At 33.3% G+C, this 17,782-nt stretch overlaps 2 protein-coding genes across 8 annotated transcripts; one reads left to right on the top strand and one right to left on the bottom strand.

Moving 5' to 3' along the window:
- The first annotated feature begins 1,243 nt into the window (after nt 1–1,243).
- On the top strand, nt 1,244–5,300 carry LOC123898405 (E3 ubiquitin-protein ligase At4g11680). 6 transcript variants are annotated; one of them, XM_045949345.1, is made up of 5 exons: nt 1,244–1,363; nt 2,290–3,021; nt 3,988–4,113; nt 4,199–4,469; nt 4,655–5,300. In XM_045949345.1, exons 2-5 carry the CDS (start codon nt 2,351–2,353, stop codon nt 4,805–4,807), a joined length of 1,221 nt encoding a protein of 406 aa, XP_045805301.1. In that variant the 5' UTR covers nt 1,244–1,363; nt 2,290–2,350; the 3' UTR covers nt 4,808–5,300. The 6 variants fall into 6 exon arrangements, with proteins under 6 accessions (XP_045805301.1, XP_045805298.1, XP_045805296.1 ...); XM_045949342.1 differs by having other exon boundaries at nt 1,267–1,363; nt 2,351–3,021; XM_045949340.1 differs by having other exon boundaries at nt 1,268–1,396.
- A 944-nt stretch (nt 5,301–6,244) lies between these two features.
- On the bottom strand, nt 6,245–17,449 carry LOC123897413 (N-terminal acetyltransferase A complex auxiliary subunit NAA15). 2 transcript variants are annotated; one of them, XM_045948039.1, is made up of 26 exons: nt 17,104–17,449; nt 16,375–16,453; nt 16,164–16,246; nt 15,927–16,076; nt 15,182–15,297; nt 14,441–14,546; nt 14,043–14,114; nt 13,835–13,950; nt 13,270–13,402; nt 13,080–13,157; nt 12,938–12,991; nt 12,745–12,815; nt 12,304–12,358; nt 12,114–12,209; nt 11,021–11,149; nt 10,826–10,908; nt 10,501–10,731; nt 9,763–9,895; nt 9,576–9,683; nt 8,710–8,841; nt 8,382–8,438; nt 7,925–8,022; nt 7,746–7,804; nt 7,533–7,644; nt 7,156–7,256; nt 6,245–6,975 (listed from the first exon to the last, which is right to left on the bottom strand). In XM_045948039.1, the coding sequence occupies exons 1-26, from the start codon at nt 17,152–17,154 to the stop codon at nt 6,776–6,778; spliced, it is 2,703 nt and encodes a 900-aa protein (XP_045803995.1). In that variant the 5' UTR covers nt 17,155–17,449; the 3' UTR covers nt 6,245–6,775. The 2 variants fall into 2 exon arrangements, with proteins under 2 accessions (XP_045803995.1, XP_045803994.1); XM_045948038.1 differs by having other exon boundaries at nt 15,927–16,246; nt 17,104–17,387.
- Between the last annotated feature and the right edge of the window lie 333 nt (nt 17,450–17,782).

Here is a 17,782-nt window from a genome sequence, read left to right as displayed (position 1 = left end):
TTAATTTTACTAACCCCTTCAATTCTCTGATTGAAAGTGAGGTTAGAAACAATTAATGCAGTATTAGCATCGACAACTATCTAGAATTATAAATGTCATTTGAAAATGTTATTGAGTTTTTAAACACAACCTACCTCAAAATACTTGATAAAGTGGTTGGAGTGACGACCTAGTGGTCCGACATCCAAGTTGTCGGGTTGTGTCCATCTTTGATTTTACTAACCCCTTCAATTCTCTGATTGAAAGTGAGGTTAGAAACAATTAATGCAGTATTAGCATTGACAACTATCTAAAACTATAAATGTCATTTGAAAATGTTATTGAGTTTTTAAACACAACCTACCTCAAAATACTTGATAAGGTGGTTGGAATGACGACCTAGTGGTTCGACATCCAAGTTGTCGGGTTGTGTCCATCTTTGACTCTATCTATCGCCACGGTATGTTTGCTCCCCTTTCAATAGTGATTCCAAACATTGTAAGTATGCTGAGACAAAAAGTGGATTAATTTAGTGTTATTTAACATATTGCAATGTCTTACCAAATGAGTTTGTTAACGGATAACTACATATATATTTACTTCAGCCTTCATTATATTTCTTCTAATATTTCTCTTACTCTAAATTTAATTTAACAAAAAAAATAAAAAGAATCTTTTATTATTAATGAAATGAAGTAATTTTTTCCACTAAAAAAATATCGTCTTTATTATAAATTTAATTAATTTGTCATTTTAGTTCCTAAATTATTAAGTGTTGTCTCTATAAGATTTAAATGTATCAATCATTATTATAAAATAAAAAACTTGCAATGTATCTTTTCTTATATTTTTTTTTTGTAAAAATAAAATTAATAAAATGTATTGACCATTTACTCTTGCTCATAGCTCAGACGGTTAATTTTTGGGCTAGTTTCCGTATATTTGATATTATTCTTTTATGTATAGAACATTGAATATTTATTAGTTGATGAAATACATTAAGTTTGTTTGATTAATTTTTTTTTAATAAAATGTATCTTTTCTTCGTAACAACTCACAATTTTTCTTCATCATAAATTTTAACATTTTTATTTTATGAAATATATTTACATCGTTTCACAGATTTATGGAGCAACTTTGCTTGTTATAATTAAATCTGTTTTTAAATATACTTTTTGTGGTGACTTTTTAAATATACATTTTGGAACTTTAGAAGGATTGGTTTTTAAATATACTTTTTGTGGTGACTTTTTTTTTAATAAATATATAAATAAAAAAATATGTGTTTATCTTTTTCGTTAAGTAAAAAAATGAAAAAAATCTGAGTTTCCAAAAAAAGGAAAATCTGAAGAGAAAACGGCACAGTGAGCTGAATCAGAATTAGGTGCAAACTTTCTTCTCCACACACTCAAAATCTGTAATGTGTCTAATTTCGTTTTATCATGTCGCAAGTTTGAGTTGTTTAAGGTTTTTTTTTTTCTGTTCGATTTCATTTTGGTTTTGGAGATGTTTTCTGCTATATTTTGAAACACTGTTTTTATTATGAATTTTAATGTTGTTTGAAGCATAGATTTAGCTTAAGATATCATGTTCATGTTCTTTTCATTATGGTATCTGTTTTTATGTTGAATTTCAAGCTCTAGGGTATACTCTTGTTATATGAATAAGGGCATGTTTGGATTGGCTTATTTTTGAGTTTATGCAAAACAATTTATACAAATAAATAAGCTTTTATGTATTATTTATAAGTTTGTTAAAGTATTTTATGAAATAATAGCTTATGAAGATACAATTTTTACTAGCAAGAACTTATCAATTAACATAAAAGCTTGTTTATTTGCATAAGCTATTTTTCGTAAGAAAAAATAAGCTAATCCAAATGTGTCCTAAATATAAGATCTTCAACAAATAACCAACAATGAATTGGTCTAAGTGATAAAGGACTTAAGCAGTGGTCACGGGTTCACGGATTCGATCCATGACCCTTGTCTATGGAAACAATTCAGTTGGGAGGGGAGAACACATAGTGTGCTCCACAAGTTCCCTCACCGAAACTAGTCACTACTAAACTTCGTACCAGAGACATGGTAACCCCGGAAAAAAAAAACCTTATATTAATAACATCCAGAATGATTTACGATCTATTGCTGTGATCTTAGTATGTTGCAAAAATTTTGGTACATTTGGTTCTGCATATTACAGCTTATTTATATGTTAATAACAATCAAGTAAGAGGAAAGTGTAGATAAGAAACATTGTTCATTGCTACATATCTATGCCTTATTGTCTTTTTTTGTTTTCTTTTGTTAGTATTACGTTGAGGGTGGAGAACGAACCCTCGACCTCCTTATTAGTGTGCTCCTTAATTTAGATGGATGCTACTTCTTTGGAGTCAAATAGCAACATCCAAACTGAACAACATCCTTTGCTGATGGAGCAGCCAGAAAGCAGTAATGGACATCACCACATAATTGATGTTACAAGGAATGATGAAACTTTGTCTACATCATCTCATAATGATCAACACTCGGAAACACATTTACCGGTGATTAATAATCAACCAGCTGGGGGTACAGATGACTACACTCATCAAACAGCTTCATCTTCTGCATCTAGATTAGACTCTACATATTCCGCTCCATTGAGAAGTCGTGAGGGGTATGGCCGTCGCAGAACGAATCCATTGAACTCTGGACTGTGGATTTCTGTTGAGCTTGTTGTCACTGTGATTCAAATCATAGCATCTATTGTGGTTTTGTTGTTGTCAAGAAACGAAAATCCACAAGCACCACTGTTTGTGTGGGTTGTAGGTTATGCATCTGGGTGTATTGCCACACTTCCTATTCTTTATTGGCGTTTTCAAAACCGTAATCAAAGAACTGAACAACATACCTCTCAGCCATCTCAAGAAACTTCTGCAAGTAATCATCTAGATAATTCTCATACCGCCGTGTATGTTTCTCATGTTTCGGATGAGGAGAATGGTCATGCTATACAATCAGCTACAGGAAACACTATAATTCCCAGTGTCTTTACTTCTGGGTATGATTTTTCTTTTTTGCCCTTCTCTTTTTCTTTGTTCCCTTTTAGCATGGACATTTCTTTGCATTGATGATGTTGTAGAATTGAACATTTTATTGCAGAAGTTAAATTATAACGCCTCAGTTAGCAAGGCTATTGATGTTGAATTCCAGTTTGTGCAAAACTGCATCTAATTTTATCCATGGCAGGGAAACTTTTTAAGTTATAGGCCTAGGAAACTATCATTAGAGCTTCTTTTATTCTTTGATGACGGTGTAGATGGAATAGCCTTACTTTATTTCTTGGGCACTTAATTGAATTTCTGTAATGAATGAATATAGGCCTTAGAGATTAAAATAGGCCAAAAATGCATTAGATATTTTTAGGTTATGACTCGTGCTTTCTAGAACGTTCTAGTATGGTACCAATGTTATAAATAAAGGCATTGGGAAATGTAATGAGCAAGCAAATCAAATGAGAAAAGAGAAATTAGTCTTTAGGTTTTATCTTTTCTTCGGAGGTTTCTCTACCCTCGAAGTAGAGTAAATTAATGAACAACTAAAAAGTTATTCCTTACATTGGCGCTTTTGTTATGAACAACTTTTTAGTTGTTCATAAATGGAAGAGAATATTGCTAAAAAAAGACTAACAAACTACTCTAAGCTAACAAACTAACTTCTTTCATTCATTTTGCTTAATCATTACATTAACTCATGCCTTTATTTATAGCATTGGTTAATCCTAACAAACTAACCAATGAATCGTCTAATTGGATTCTTCTAGATCCTCCTAGAAAGCATGGTTAATCACCTAAAAATATCTAATGCATTTTTGGCCTATTTTAATCTCTAAGCCCTATATTAATTTATTACAATTTCATATTCAACTTGACAAAACCTTGACACCTATTCTAATTTTATCCATGTTTGATCAACAACAAATAGTGCACTAAGCAAATATTATTATTTTGTTTTTGCTAAATTGCAGTTTTAAGGGATTAGTAGACCATTTGAAGATGGCCTTGGATTGCTTCTTTGCAGTTTGGTTTGTAGTAGGAATTGTTTGGATCTTTGGAGGTAACACCTCTTCTTCTGATGCTCCACAATTATACAGGTACAACTTACACGCTGTTTCTCCATTACCAGTATTTTTCCGTTCTCTAAAGTCTTCAAAATAATTTGTGTTTCATTGCACGCAGGTTATGTATTGTGTTTCTTACTTTTAGCTGTATTGGATATGTTATGCCATTTATACTTTGTGCAACTATTTGTTGCTGCCTACCCTGCATAATTTCTGCTTTGGATATTCGGGATGATTTATCTCAAAATAGAGGAGCAACAGTAGAAACAATCAATTCTCTACCAGTCTACAAGTTCAAAGTGAAGAACAATGAAAATGCAGCTTTAGAAGAATGTGGGATTTTGGCTGCAGGGACAGAAAAAGAGCGAATACTCTCAGGAAAAGATGCTGTAAGTTTTATAGATAGTTATATCATATTAAAATTACAAAACGGAAATAATTGCTTTGAATCTATACTTAGCAAAAAGAAAAATGAATAAAATGTTATAAGTGGAACCTGAATGTAAGTACCTCGTAAGGTTGGTGCTTAAATTTATTATCGTGATTTAAGTGTTAACTCTGAAATTTGTTTCAGGTTTGCTGCATTTGCTTGACAAAATATGCAGATAATGATGAACTTAGAGAGTTACCTTGCTCACACATATTTCATGTTCGATGTGTTGACAAATGGTTAAAGATAAATGCATCTTGTCCTCTTTGTAAAAGTGAAATTGGTGCCAGTAATTAAGGGTATACCTTCAACCTGGGACTAGGTCCCAAATTAAAAGGTCACGAGAGTTTATCTTAACAGAAGGCACATATCCCCTATGAAATCGCAGCTTTGCAAGTATAAATCATCAAAACTTTTGACTTACGCTTTCAAGGTCAGAACAGAAGATGGATGCAAAGACACTTGATGTATGTTAAGCATATATAATGCTACAAGCTAGTAAAATGTGTTTCCCCATCTTAGAACCCTTTTCTTCCTGTTTTCTCAACCTCTCTCCACTGGTTTTACATACTCATGATGTATAGTTGTGTAGAAAATAGGTTGTATCAAATCTTTCTTTGTTTATCAGCTCTCCATGTGTATATATAACCAAATTTAATGAAAACAATTGTCATTTTCTGAAATATTATAGGTATGAAGGCTTTGTTTGGATGAAAAGTAAGTGCAAGTAAAGAATGTAAAAGAATGAAACTATGAAAGTGAGATGATTTTAGGATATGCGTGTTTGTGACGACTTGTGTTGTTCTTTTTCTCTTTGTTCTGTAACAACTCTATTTTATTTTTAGGCACTGTGCTTATAAAGTTTTTAATATATTATCTGGCTGCAAAAAAAATAAGTGAACTTGACCAAAAAAAGAATTCACCAAAAAAAAAAAGAAAGAGAAAAGGAAAATACATATTTATGTGTAAAGCCTTACTTTGAATTGAATAAATAAACTATTTTACTTTTGTACCACCATTTTATTTTTATTTTAGGCCTAATTTCACTTTGGACCCCTCAAATATTGTAATTTCACAATCTTCCACCTCATTTTTTCCCTACTATGTGGCAAAAATATATGTTGTGGCAGCCAACTCTTATTTACACGTCGGCTATTGTTTAAATTACACATAAAAAAACAATTTGTGCATAGAATGCTAAGAGTTTGAAATTCAGAACTTGGAGGAACAATCATACAAAACTACAAGAGTCTACAAAAGATTTTTATCTTTCCTAAATGTTCGTGAACTTGTGGAGTTTGTGTCCAAAAAAAAAATGAAGGACTGGAATACTTATTATTAGCACCTCCAATGATTCAAAATCTCAAAATGAACAGAATTCATGACAAAAATAATCAATGAATATGAAAAGAAATAGTAAAGAATACATAAGATGGTTTATGAATTGATGATTTCAATTCTAAGATTTTATTTGTGGCCTAATTTCTTTATTTAATTTAAAAGGAAATGCAACATGAAAATTGATGGTTGTCAGTATTTATTTTGGCCACATCTACACAGAATTGAGGGAAATTGGGGAGAGGATCTACTAAGCCTATGCTTGGAATCATGGTGGATACGCCAAAATCACAGGCCATGATTCTGGTATGATCCTGGCTTATCCACCGTGATACAAAAACATAAGCTAAATTGTAAACAGAGAAAACTAGAGGACCAAAATCTAAAAAAAAATAAAATAGGAAACCAGTATCACATAATCGTCATAATTGGGTGCCAAAAATGGAAATAAGTCTTTATTCTATCATAACTCGTTACAATGTCTCAACCATGCTAAAGACTAAACCAACAGTTTTCACATAAATTAATGTATGATATCTAAGCCAAAATTTTCACATGATTTAATAATTATACATGATAAAGAAGCCAACAAATAGAAAGGTACAACATGCTCTCGATGTATTGTGGCCGCATGCAGGACCAGAAACTTAAAATTTCAGTAGCTCTCCCTGCTACCTAAATGGTGTAAACTTGGACGATGATGATTGACCCTGCTCTTCAACATCCCTCAGGAAAAAGGGGTGATCAAATAAAAAATTCAACCCTAAGAGATAAAATTATACACATTTGCAAAAGGAATACAAATCAGTTTAGAGGGAGGGAGAACTCGTGCAAAGGAAATATAAATCGCGGCTTTGTTCCCAAAATTTTATATAACCTGCACCGAAACTCAGTGACCCTTGCTGGGATGTGGGAACTTCTAATTTATCAGATAGTGAGATCTTTAAATGCTTCTAGTTTGCCGTTTGATGCGACATGTTCCACATGGTCGCCTTGTGAATGGCTAGAACTCCCATTTACAGTGGTTTTGCATATTTGATTGAGAGCAGAGTTGGGTGTGGCAGAGCTTTGACTACCCTCAAAGTATGTGGAGTATGGGAAAAACTCAGCACATCGCACTTTCCATCCTGCAAGAATTTACCATTTCCAAATTTATAAAACATGAAATATGTTTTGTCAAAAAAAAAAAGAAATATGACAATGTACTTGGAGGTTTTTCCCCTTCCAAATTAGCACAAGATTGCCATAGATGGATTATTATTGAGAAAATGAGAAGATAAATAAGAACTGATCCAAATGATACTTACTCAATGCAGCATCCTGATCATCAAGGACTGATCCAAGAAGTTTATGAACTGCAATACAGTCTTTAAGTGTCCATTCCCGGATTGGTCCAAGTGCGCCATTTCTTTTAGGAAAAAATATTGCATGATTAATATTACCATTTGACATATTAGAAAGTTAAACATAAGTCCAGACCAGAAAAGTAAAAAAGGAAGGAAAAATTCTATCAAACACATACACACAGCAAACCCCAGAATTATAGAATAAGTTATGTTCAACATATTTGAATATACAGTTTTGCATCACATGCTAGTGTCATATAAGTTTGAAGACACGGACAGAATATATTGAGTAGGTGCTTTGTAGCACGATGAAGCAAAAGATACTGTAAGAACATTACCTAGGCGCGGGGTTATTTGGTGACCCTTCAATCAACTTGACAACCTCAGATCTTCTATTGGGATCTAAAATGTACATCATTTCTCCAACAGCAGCTCTATGCATCAAAGAACCTGCAAACAAGACGGGAAAAAACACAAGAAACCTTCACAATCAGGCTTAAAACATGTATCACAAATTCACTGACATATGTTCATAACATATTGAGTATGACCTTCATGTTTTTCAAGGAAAAGGTTATTTGCCTCAAGCAGAGATTTCCCGTGTAGCTGACTGCTTACAATGAATAGAAGAGTTAGAATTTAAGTTATGACATGCATTAAATCATGAATTAATCTAAAAAACTGTGAATATGATCACCCTAGAAAAATGTTAACAATTGCATTATAGAACCTTATAGTTTGACGCTCAGCTTCTAAGACACTCCAAACGAGTTTCTCACTGTCAGTCACAGGAGTATTCATGGATCCCACTTTATGGAAGAATTTAATCTGCAACGTATAGACTTAGAAATGAATGACGAAAGAAAGAAAATCCATTTCCTTAGTGGAGAAAGGAAAAAAATCACAATAGAGAGGATCATAAGAGAGAACAATATATTCTGAAAAAATAGGACAAAAGGAAGAAGAGGAAGGGGAGGATGGTTCCAAATTGAAAGAATATTGTTCTTTTCTACTACTCCCATATTTGTTATATGCTAAATATAAACAATTCAAAAAGATTACTTGAAGCGGTAGGACATTAGACAACAGAAATTATTATGTTATATTTTGATGCTGGTAAACGTAAACAGCCTATACTTTCTAACCCCGGTAACATAAATTGAATTGTTCTTCAGAAGAAAACTTACCAAGCAACGATGAGAATCAGGGTGTTCAGCATCCAATCTCAGCAATTGTTTTAATGCCTACAAATAGAAATATAAAGAACAATATATGAATGACTGGCATACATTCAAAAATGGCAAAGTATAATATAAATTATATAAGCTTCAGATATACAAAATAAATAAATATTCACTTTTTTTTACAATAAATAAATATTCACTTAATCAGCATAAATCACAACACAGAGCCCCTTAAACTAACTCTAAATTTCTAGGAAAACAGCCTTATTAAGGTACTATAAGCCAGAAATAAGATGCTGGAGAATAGGCACCATGTTTAACAGATTAATACCTGGAAGGCTAGCAAAATCTTCTGTTTTCTCATGTATAATTCAAAGGAGAGCAAGTGTGTCTCCAACGAATCAGGTGAATTCTTCTGCAGCAACTTCAAGTATTTTGTGGCTTCCAACAATGGATCTTCAACCTATGCAGGACAAAATTGCACCATAAAATAAACAGCATAATATCAATCTTAAATTATGATAACACGAAGTGTTCATCAGAAATATTTCCAGGAAATGTTTCACATGAATCTGTTTGATAGCATTTCCCTGATAAAGTTAGTATGTGATCAACCAAATACTTTAATCAACTACACTGATGTTAAGTCTTAACAGTTTAGTTATGAGTCTTATGACAAGTTGCACTTCACTATAGGTAGTAGGTTTCCAAAACAACAATGTACGAGCAATTTATTGAGGATCCAGCTTTGGAATAAGTGGGATTTGTTTTATATATAATAAAACCCTAAAGTTAATCATAGATCTTCACCAAACATGTCGGGTTTTAGAAGAGCTTAAAATTGTATTACAGATGCCATGACCAGGTCCTAATCACTCTTGTACCCCCGTCCTAATTAGGAAAAAAAGGTCAACTTAAGGTAGAGTATGCATTGCATGAGCATTGCCCTAGCCTGCACTTAAAAGGTCCAAAGAGCTTTTGCATAAAGGGGCATGTTAGAGACAATATAAAGCCTAACTTGCTCATCTCAAAATTTTGGGAGCAATGGTTCTTGACAGGTTTTACTCATCTTGTATGTGAACTTACAGAGGAGAGTTTGATTTTGTATAATCAAGAAATTTAAAACAGGTTTCCATGTTGGACACGGAATGCAAATATAAGAATGTTAATGGCAACATATATGTACTGAAATTTAACCTGCAGCAACTTTTCCCCTCGAGGATCTGGATCAACGGGTTTTGTATGACGTTTCCCGGACTTTGATGGCCCACTAGCACTTGTTTCTTCATTTTTCTCTTCTGCTGCCTGAAAAGGAAATAAATCAAAACCGTGAATAAATTTCTGCAGCAAGAAGTTGCGTAGAAGCGAGAGAAATTATTAATACTTTTTTAGCTCTTGCTTCTGCCTTTCTCTGTTTTTGCTTCAATTTCTTTTTCTGAGCAGGAAGCAACTTAGACATTTCATCATCCTCCTCAGCTGTTGACTTTGGAGGAGAATCATGCAATTTTATATAACATCTGCAGCAGATAACATTATATGCATGAGACCACAGACATGAGATCAGAAATAAATTCAATTTGTTAATACAAAATTCAAACTGGACAGATGTGGAAGTCCCAAAATGATGTTTCAAGCCAGAGAATTATGAGCGCACACATGCACAAATAAGAAAACTCTAAACTTTATGAGAACCAAGGTGGAGACACTATTAGAAATAACATAAAAATATATTCCTGTGTATTCACTATTTACTTAATAAACTTCAACTTTTGAATAATTAGTTCATGAAATGATATCAGAGCCTCTATGATCAAGTGGTCTAGAGTTTTGTCCCTGTAATCTCCACCGTCCACAACTCAAAGGGCTTTTGCATGGAAAAGGCATGTTAGAGAAATAAGATAAAGCCATTTGTGTCTTCACTTAATAACTAAAACTTTTGAGACAATTGGTTCATGTCCAAAACAATTGGGGGGGGGGGGGGGGGGGGGGGGGGGGATTTGCTGTTCAGTTTCTAGATACAATTTGCAACTGAAGTGTAGGAATAAAGATGAATGTGCATAACACTAACTAGCATATAAAACAACTCATGCAATAAACCAATTAAATTAAATACAACATTCACCTGATAGCTCCAGCAGCTGCTTTACGAAAATATGCATGCGAATGCAATCTGTCTTGAAATTGAAGCATTTCCACATAAGTACGCAATGTCATTTTCCTTAAGCAGTATGAATGAAAATCAAATTGGTCTTCAGTAATATCTGCATAATGCTTCTCCACTGCTAAGAATTTTTTGAGAGATAGTCCAAGATCCCCTTGGCGGAAGCAGCTTTCAGCAGAGGCGAGCTCGTACCTTCCAAAGACAGATGATACAATCAGTATTACAGATAATGAAACCTCAACATTGCAAAGACAGGTCAGAATGATATGCATCGTTAAATACAGACCACATGCACTGCATGTCATGGAGGTTGTTGTGTTGATCCCCATCTTTTGTGAATAGCACAGCAGTTTTTTCTGCCAAAACCATCTGGATATCAAGGGTATCATAGACAAAAAAAAGTCAGAAAAAGGAAACAGGGAAAGCTAACCAAATTTCAAAACTCAAGTTCAATGAAATTCCAAGTAATAGACAGAAAAACCTGATCAGCCTGCAGCATGCGTTTCACACATTCACTATTAACATAACGATCACCAAGATCCATACACCTAGCTTCATCTGCAAATGCAGCAGCAGCAGCCAAATCACCAGCATGCTTCAGTATCCGACTCTGTATTCAAAGACATGCAATGATTATTCAACAGCTTTTCAGTATGCTATACTGTCGGGGCAAATCACCGCTCATCACTAATCCCAACTGCATCAACTCATTTTCACTTTTTGATATGAAACACAACTGTTATTTAATCATTCAACCTACTTCCTTTTCTTGGTAATAAAAATACAAGAAAGTAATCTTCAATAAACTTTTTCAACTTTTAGAACCCATTTGTTCGCCATGAAACAATAATTAAAAATAAAAATGATAATTTTCATAAAATACTTAAGTAGTTGAATGAGTAGCTTTTAAAACTAAAGCAATAATTACAACTATCTTTTAAAGTTAGTGCCATTGTAATTCTGACCAACAAACAATAATTTCTAAATCTTTAAAACATAAATAGTGCTTTTATACAAACTTAAAACAACATTTAAGCTTTAAAAAAACCATACTCTTGGTGCCTTCATTGCATGGCATAACAGATTGGTCAGATATCATATTTAAAAGAAACAATAAATTAAAGAGTTTTCTATTGTCAATTTGTTTGATATTAATATTCTTTTTACTGAAGAATAAATACATAACTGGCATTTGAACTCTTTTTATATACTGCAAACATATGGTTTAACAGATTGGTCAGGCATTTGCAAGAGAAAGATAAATTGAAGTGATTATCCCAAAGGTTTTGAAAAGAAATGCATATCGAGATGCAATATTTCACAGTAACTGGTGCTTCACACTTCTTAGTGTAGCAAGTCTCTCTAAATTATGTGTGCTACTTACACTTGCTAAAGATGATTAGAAAATCATAGATAAAAGTGTCCTTTAATTAAAATATTTTGTTGACTAGAATATAAAGAATTAAAGATTAAAGTTATACGCATACATTTACACACAGACAATATAGCAGGAGGCCACATAGGAATGAGAATGGTATATTTTTGAAACAGTCAGAAAGCTAATTAAAATAAACCTTGGCAGAGTATAGATCAATGACAGTAGGAGTGTGTTCTATAGCCTCATTGATTTTAGAAAGTGCGATTTCATGTTGGCCCCGTCTGTCATAATGCTGCACCAATAAAATTTCACTGAGTAAGAAAAACAAAGATAATGGAGGAACCAAACAAATTGTATTATAAAAAGTCCCAAAAATAGTCAGAAACCTGAGCCAACAAGAACAGAGTCCACATAAGAGTTGAGGGGGGCTCTTTTTCTGCCCTGTATACAAGATAGTTAATGATTAGTTATTCCAGCACAAGATACAAGCTCAAAAGCATCAAAATTTCATTGTCAACTATAAGTTATTTGCTATACAAAGCAATCGGATAATATTTTCCTGGGCTCTTTTCCCACCATGTAGACTTTTAGCAACTTTTTAGCCAATTTGACTTATCCTCCCCCTAGATGTGTATTCTCTTTTCTCACATAATATATTAACACAAGAATTTAAAAAAAAAAAAATGGGAAAGGGTTAATGTAAGAATTAATTTTCATCTCACAAGGGGAAAAAAAAGTTCCAAGCTTTCCCTTGTAGCACATAAACACCGTAATTGTAACTCTTGTGGAACACACAGCTGTTGAGTGACTATTTGTGTATATCTTACCTCCCAGGGTATTGACCAGTCGTCCTAATAGAATTCTCTAACTCAAGAATAAGTTGTTCCAAAATGTCTGCCTGGAATAAAAAAATCAGAATCCACAAAATCAGAAACAATATTTTCTACCACCAAAATATACAATACAGTAATAAAACATGCCAAACCATTTAAACGGACAAATTTAAGTAATAAAACGAACCTTCCCAGGGTGATTGTATAAAGAAGAGAGATCTGAGAATAGAGATGGAACTCCCTAGAAAAGAAACAAATTGAAATCTCATTTTAATGTTGAAGGCTAGGTAAACTAGGCAGAACATTACACCAAAGAGGATTTGGGTTACCTTAGTTAGGAGAGGCCTAATATAATTATCTGCTGCTTCTCGAAATCTATCACCTTGAAGAAAATCTAGTGGTATTCTCTGACAAAAATAATATGGAAAAATAATAAGTGATGATTTTATTGCGTGAAGATGAAGACAGGCTACTAAACTAAAAATATATGTAATGTAATTCAAGTATTGACTGCACTACCTTGACAGCAGATGACCACTTAAATTGCTCCCGAAGTGTTTTGTACAAGGTATCTAACCGATCTATTTCATCGGGAGAAAAATCGCCATTTTCTGAATATAACCCAACACATCGTTGAAGGCCTTCATAATATCTGAGCATCAACATAGAGCACAAATAATTATCTATTTTTCTGTGAATCAGTACAATGGAGAACAAAAAATACAGACTACCAGGAAAGGAATTATAATATAATTATAGCAACGCACTATAGCCCAACTCATTTCAGAGATGTTTAGTAAAATGAAACATGAAACTTTTCTCTAGCTTCCACAGGTCAGCATTACCAAGACAAAACCGGATACAAGTACAACATAAAAGTTAATCAATAAAAGTTCATCAACACAGAAAGAACCACTGAAACAAATATTAAGGCATCTGATCTGAAGTTATCCGATATCCTATAATGCTGGTGGCTAATGCAAAAAGGAAACGGCAATAGTGGAAGAACATAACGAAGTAAAACATCTAGACATGCATTGCAATTGAGACATTCAAACCTAAAAATAGCAGGCAGAAAGCTCACTTGTAATTATCGGGATTCATGGAAAGCAATGTCTGGTACAATTTCTCGGCTTCTTCTAAGCGACCAAGCTTGACTAAAAGTGAAACCTCTTGTTCTTTATATCCAAGCTTATCAACCTGAAAAGATATAATCCAAACAAGTAATGAAATCATGTCTTTCAAGCATAACAAGTTCATTATCAAATTATCTTAGTAAATAAAACTCGTACAATTTTTGGCTCCTTCTTCTGTAACTCCTCAAAAGCTCTCTCAAAAAATCCACATTCCTCTAACAAAGAGACCTGAACAAAGATGGTTTATGCAGAAAATCACCATATTAGGGCAATAATAGTAAGGATATTTGAACAATATGAAAAAAATTTCATTTCCCTAATCCCGAAGCATGCACAAGTAACAGCAGAATAATAACATTCAAATAAAATATAATTTGACTAGAGTTTAGCTGAGAAAGCTTCATTTTATAGTGACCATGATGGATAAGGCTATCAGCAGCCTTTACTAAAACTCACAAATGGTAAAAGCCAAGTCAAAACCCTATCATGTTATGGCAAAATTTAATTATGGCAAATGTACATCGAACAATAAACACAATGGCCAGAGGAAATACCTTATATAAAACCATTTCCCCATGCTCAATTCGTTCATTTTCTGGAGGATAATCATCTTCTAATGTCCCTTCATATGCTTCCAGAATTTCAATAGCTTTTGATGCACTGTTTCATATATGAAGTTCAGATCAACAAACGGCAAAAAATAAAATTTTAAAAAAAATTGCCATTTCACCATGCAAGGTCAGATAGATTGGGAAAAGGCATTTACACCTTTCTATGCACCATTTCTGCATATAAAATAATGGAAAGGAAAAACCGAAAAAAGGGCACTAAAGAAAATTGTTTTCCCCATAATTGGGCCACTGTATTATATGTTAATATCTGAATATAACAATAAAATCTTTGAAATTTTTAATACAGTTATAGTTATATTTCTAACACAATATTCAAACAATAGTTAACAGTCTTTTGTGCTGAAATTTCAAATAACATCTCTCTGTGGACCCCATTGTGATATATAGGAGAGGTGACTAAGATATGTTTGATATTTTGGCGATCCTCTCTAAATCCCATTACCTTAGGTCCTTACTTAGTCCCACTGTGTGGTATGTACCATTAAAAAAACATGCAAATAATCACATAACACACTATCTCAAAAGCAACAACAAATTAAACAACAGAAATCTTGGCAAACAAAAGATGATCCTTAGCTACTATTTATTATAAAGTTAGTTCAAGCAATCGTCAGATTCATCACTAGGAAAAACCATTTAATTTGAGGTAATCTAAAATCATACTTAGAGTTCAAATGATGTGAAACAGCAAATCCAATCCAGTTCATGCGATGATTTGACTTGAGAGTCAGAAGTTGTTGCCGCGTCTCAACAAAGCCAGATAAATCTCGCATTTGTGCCTGTCAACGAGAAGTAAATAAAATCACATGACACATAAAATTTAAGTACATCATAGAAGAATCCATTAAGTTTGCAGAACGTGCATGTGCATTGTGAAATGTGACGGTAAAATGTCATTGGAGAACATTTGTTAGCTCCAGTACGTGATGAGAGAACCCTCCCATGGTGTGGCCCTTGCTTATGCATTGTAAGATTACAATCGGAAAAGGCTGGAAAGATATCTTTCTTTTGACCTCTTTGTTAATCCAGCACAAGTTCAATGACATATATGATTCTAGAAATATTTACAATAGATATATCCTGAACTCGAAAGGATAATAAGCAGTAGCATTCTGATTTCTGACTTAAGTACCCACAAACTTCACCAAGAGTCATAAACAAATTTAGATAGAAAAGTACAGTGTCATAAAAGGAAGTAACATTTCTAGCAATCATGATAAGATAGGAACAGAGTTCACTAAAAGTTTTCTCCATATCACAGTGGCCAACGTTCAGGAAATGTCAAATATGACGGTAGTAAAAAGAAACTAACATCCAAGTTAACTCCATTGTAGAAAAAGCTATGAGATTTCTAAATCTACGACTAATCAAATAAACCAAATAGAAGCAAAAGAATTTGATGTGGTACCTGTAAGAGAGATAGATCACGTAAGATTTCAATGTTGTCAGGATCTATCCTTAGTGCATTTCGATAGCACTTGATTGCTTCCCTGTATTCTCTGTCAGACCGATAGAGAAGACCATAAACATGCCAGCAAACATGACTCTTAAGGTCATTCTGCAGCAGAGCAAAAGTTAAGCTTGGAGCATCAGATGAAAAAAAAATTAAAGATTGATGGATGGTGCAAAACCAAATGCAACATACCTTCAATCCTTGGCGAACCAGTTCGTATGCTTCAGATTTACGATCCATGCAATTTAATGTCAAACCCTTCATCGATAAAGTTTCTATCAACCAAAAGGGGGAACAAACACATAAATAAGAGAAACGCCCATACATATAACAACAAAATAAAATATTCAAGACGAGGAAGTAAATGCATGAAAAAACAAGGACAAGCACTAAAAAAGTATACCTCCATGATCTGGAAACTTTTTCAAAATGGCATCGGCTGCTTTGAGTCCCTTCTTGTACTGTTTGGTTTCATAGGATTTCTGCACCAACACAAGAATATAAACTTAAGTCCCACATAACAAAAGTATATTTCCCACTGCCATATTGGCAATAAAGCATTTCACTTACTCCTAAATTCACAATCACCAGGATTATTAAATTTAATTACACAAAATTATAAGCACACATTTGCTTTCTTTTCTCATGTTGAGAAAACCAAATTACCAAACTCCAACCCAAAACATGGTATTAGAAAACCAGGATAATCATATAACCTAGTTACTACCTCCAGTCCCTATTATAAGAAGAAAAAAATTCACTTTATTCATTCCCTTCTAATTTAAACAAAAAAAAAAATCATCTTTTTCATTCATTCCATGGCAGACCCAAATGATTAACTCAGTTAATCAACGCACCCATTGATATTTGATAATTTGATAAATTAAAACAAAAATATAAAATTTCCCATCCATAATCCAAGTGAAAGCAGTTCAAATTCAAATTAACGTAAAATTACATGAATTAACACACTGAATATCCCTATTCGATTAATTTATATTGATATGAGCTATTTACAGTGGATTATGAGCAGGTAGAGTAAGCATAAGAAAGTGAACAAAATCTAGGGTTTATGAAAAAGGGAAAGAAGCATAAGTTGGATCGAGATAGATAGAAGAGAATGAAAGCTTACAACAATGAGTTTGAAGAGGTTGGCCTCTTTAGGAGGAAGAGAAGCACCCATTATCGTCGCCGCCGCAACGTGACTCGGTGAGTGAGTGAGTGAGTTATGAGTAGCGAGTTAAGAGATAATTAATCTAGGGTTTGTGAATTGAATTGAATTGAATTGAAATTGAGATTCTGGATGGCGTTGTAGACACACACCCCAACCCTACTCTTTGTTTGTTTGTCTTCTCAACACAACAAAACACGAATGAATGAATGAAACAAAAGGAATCAACAAGTGACTTACTACTTAGTCCTTACTATACTATTGTTTATGTGTTATTCTTTTTTGACAAATCTAGTAAAATATTTTCTCAAATATATCTCTAATTTATTTATTTATAAATATTTTTTTTAATCATTTATAAATATATTTTAAAAAAAATATTTTGTTAAATTTTATTTATATCAAATTCTGACATTACCACAAATCACTTGATTCTTTCGCTCCATTCTCGCGGAGCGGCATACCAGAAAAAAAAAAAAAAAAAGAAAAAAGATATGGGCTTGGTCTGGTCGACCCAATTATGATATTTCGACACATTGCGTCTTCTATTCCAATATGAGTAGGGGGACTGGAAACATAACTAGAGTGTCCAGGAGGAGGCAAGGGAAGTTTATTTTGGGAAGCAAGCCCCTCGACTTAT

Source organism: Trifolium pratense, linkage group LG7 (assembly GCF_020283565.1).
Source record: "Trifolium pratense cultivar HEN17-A07 linkage group LG7, ARS_RC_1.1, whole genome shotgun sequence".
Classification (NCBI taxonomy): Eukaryota; Viridiplantae; Streptophyta; class Magnoliopsida; order Fabales; family Fabaceae; genus Trifolium; species Trifolium pratense.
The sequence above is the reverse complement of the archived record's forward strand: the minus strand, read 5'-3'. Positions and strand labels throughout refer to the sequence as shown.

What these genes read in the sequence shown, in the direction of transcription:
- LOC123898405 (XM_045949345.1), top strand. Translation starts at nt 2,351, where the DNA reads ATGGATGCTACTTCTTTGGAGTCAAATAGCAACATCCAAACTGAACAA. An exon ending in CCCAGTGTCTTTACTTCTGG is followed by an intron (nt 3,022 to 3,987) that starts GTATGATTTTTC and finishes GCTAAATTGCAG; the next exon opens with TTTTAAGGGATTAGTAGACC. An exon ending in GATGCTCCACAATTATACAG is followed by an intron (nt 4,114 to 4,198) that starts GTACAACTTACA and finishes CATTGCACGCAG; the next exon opens with GTTATGTATTGTGTTTCTTA.
- LOC123897413 (XM_045948038.1), bottom strand. Translation starts at nt 17,154, where the DNA reads ATGGGTGCTTCTCTTCCTCCTAAAGAGGCCAACCTCTTCAAACTCATT. An exon ending in CTGATTCTCATCGTTGCTTG is followed by an intron (nt 8,023 to 8,381) that starts GTAAGTTTTCTT and finishes TATACGTTGCAG; the next exon opens with ATTAAATTCTTCCATAAAGT. An exon ending in GCTGAGCGTCAAACTATAAG is followed by an intron (nt 7,805 to 7,924) that starts GTTCTATAATGC and finishes CATTGTAAGCAG; the next exon opens with TCAGCTACACGGGAAATCTC.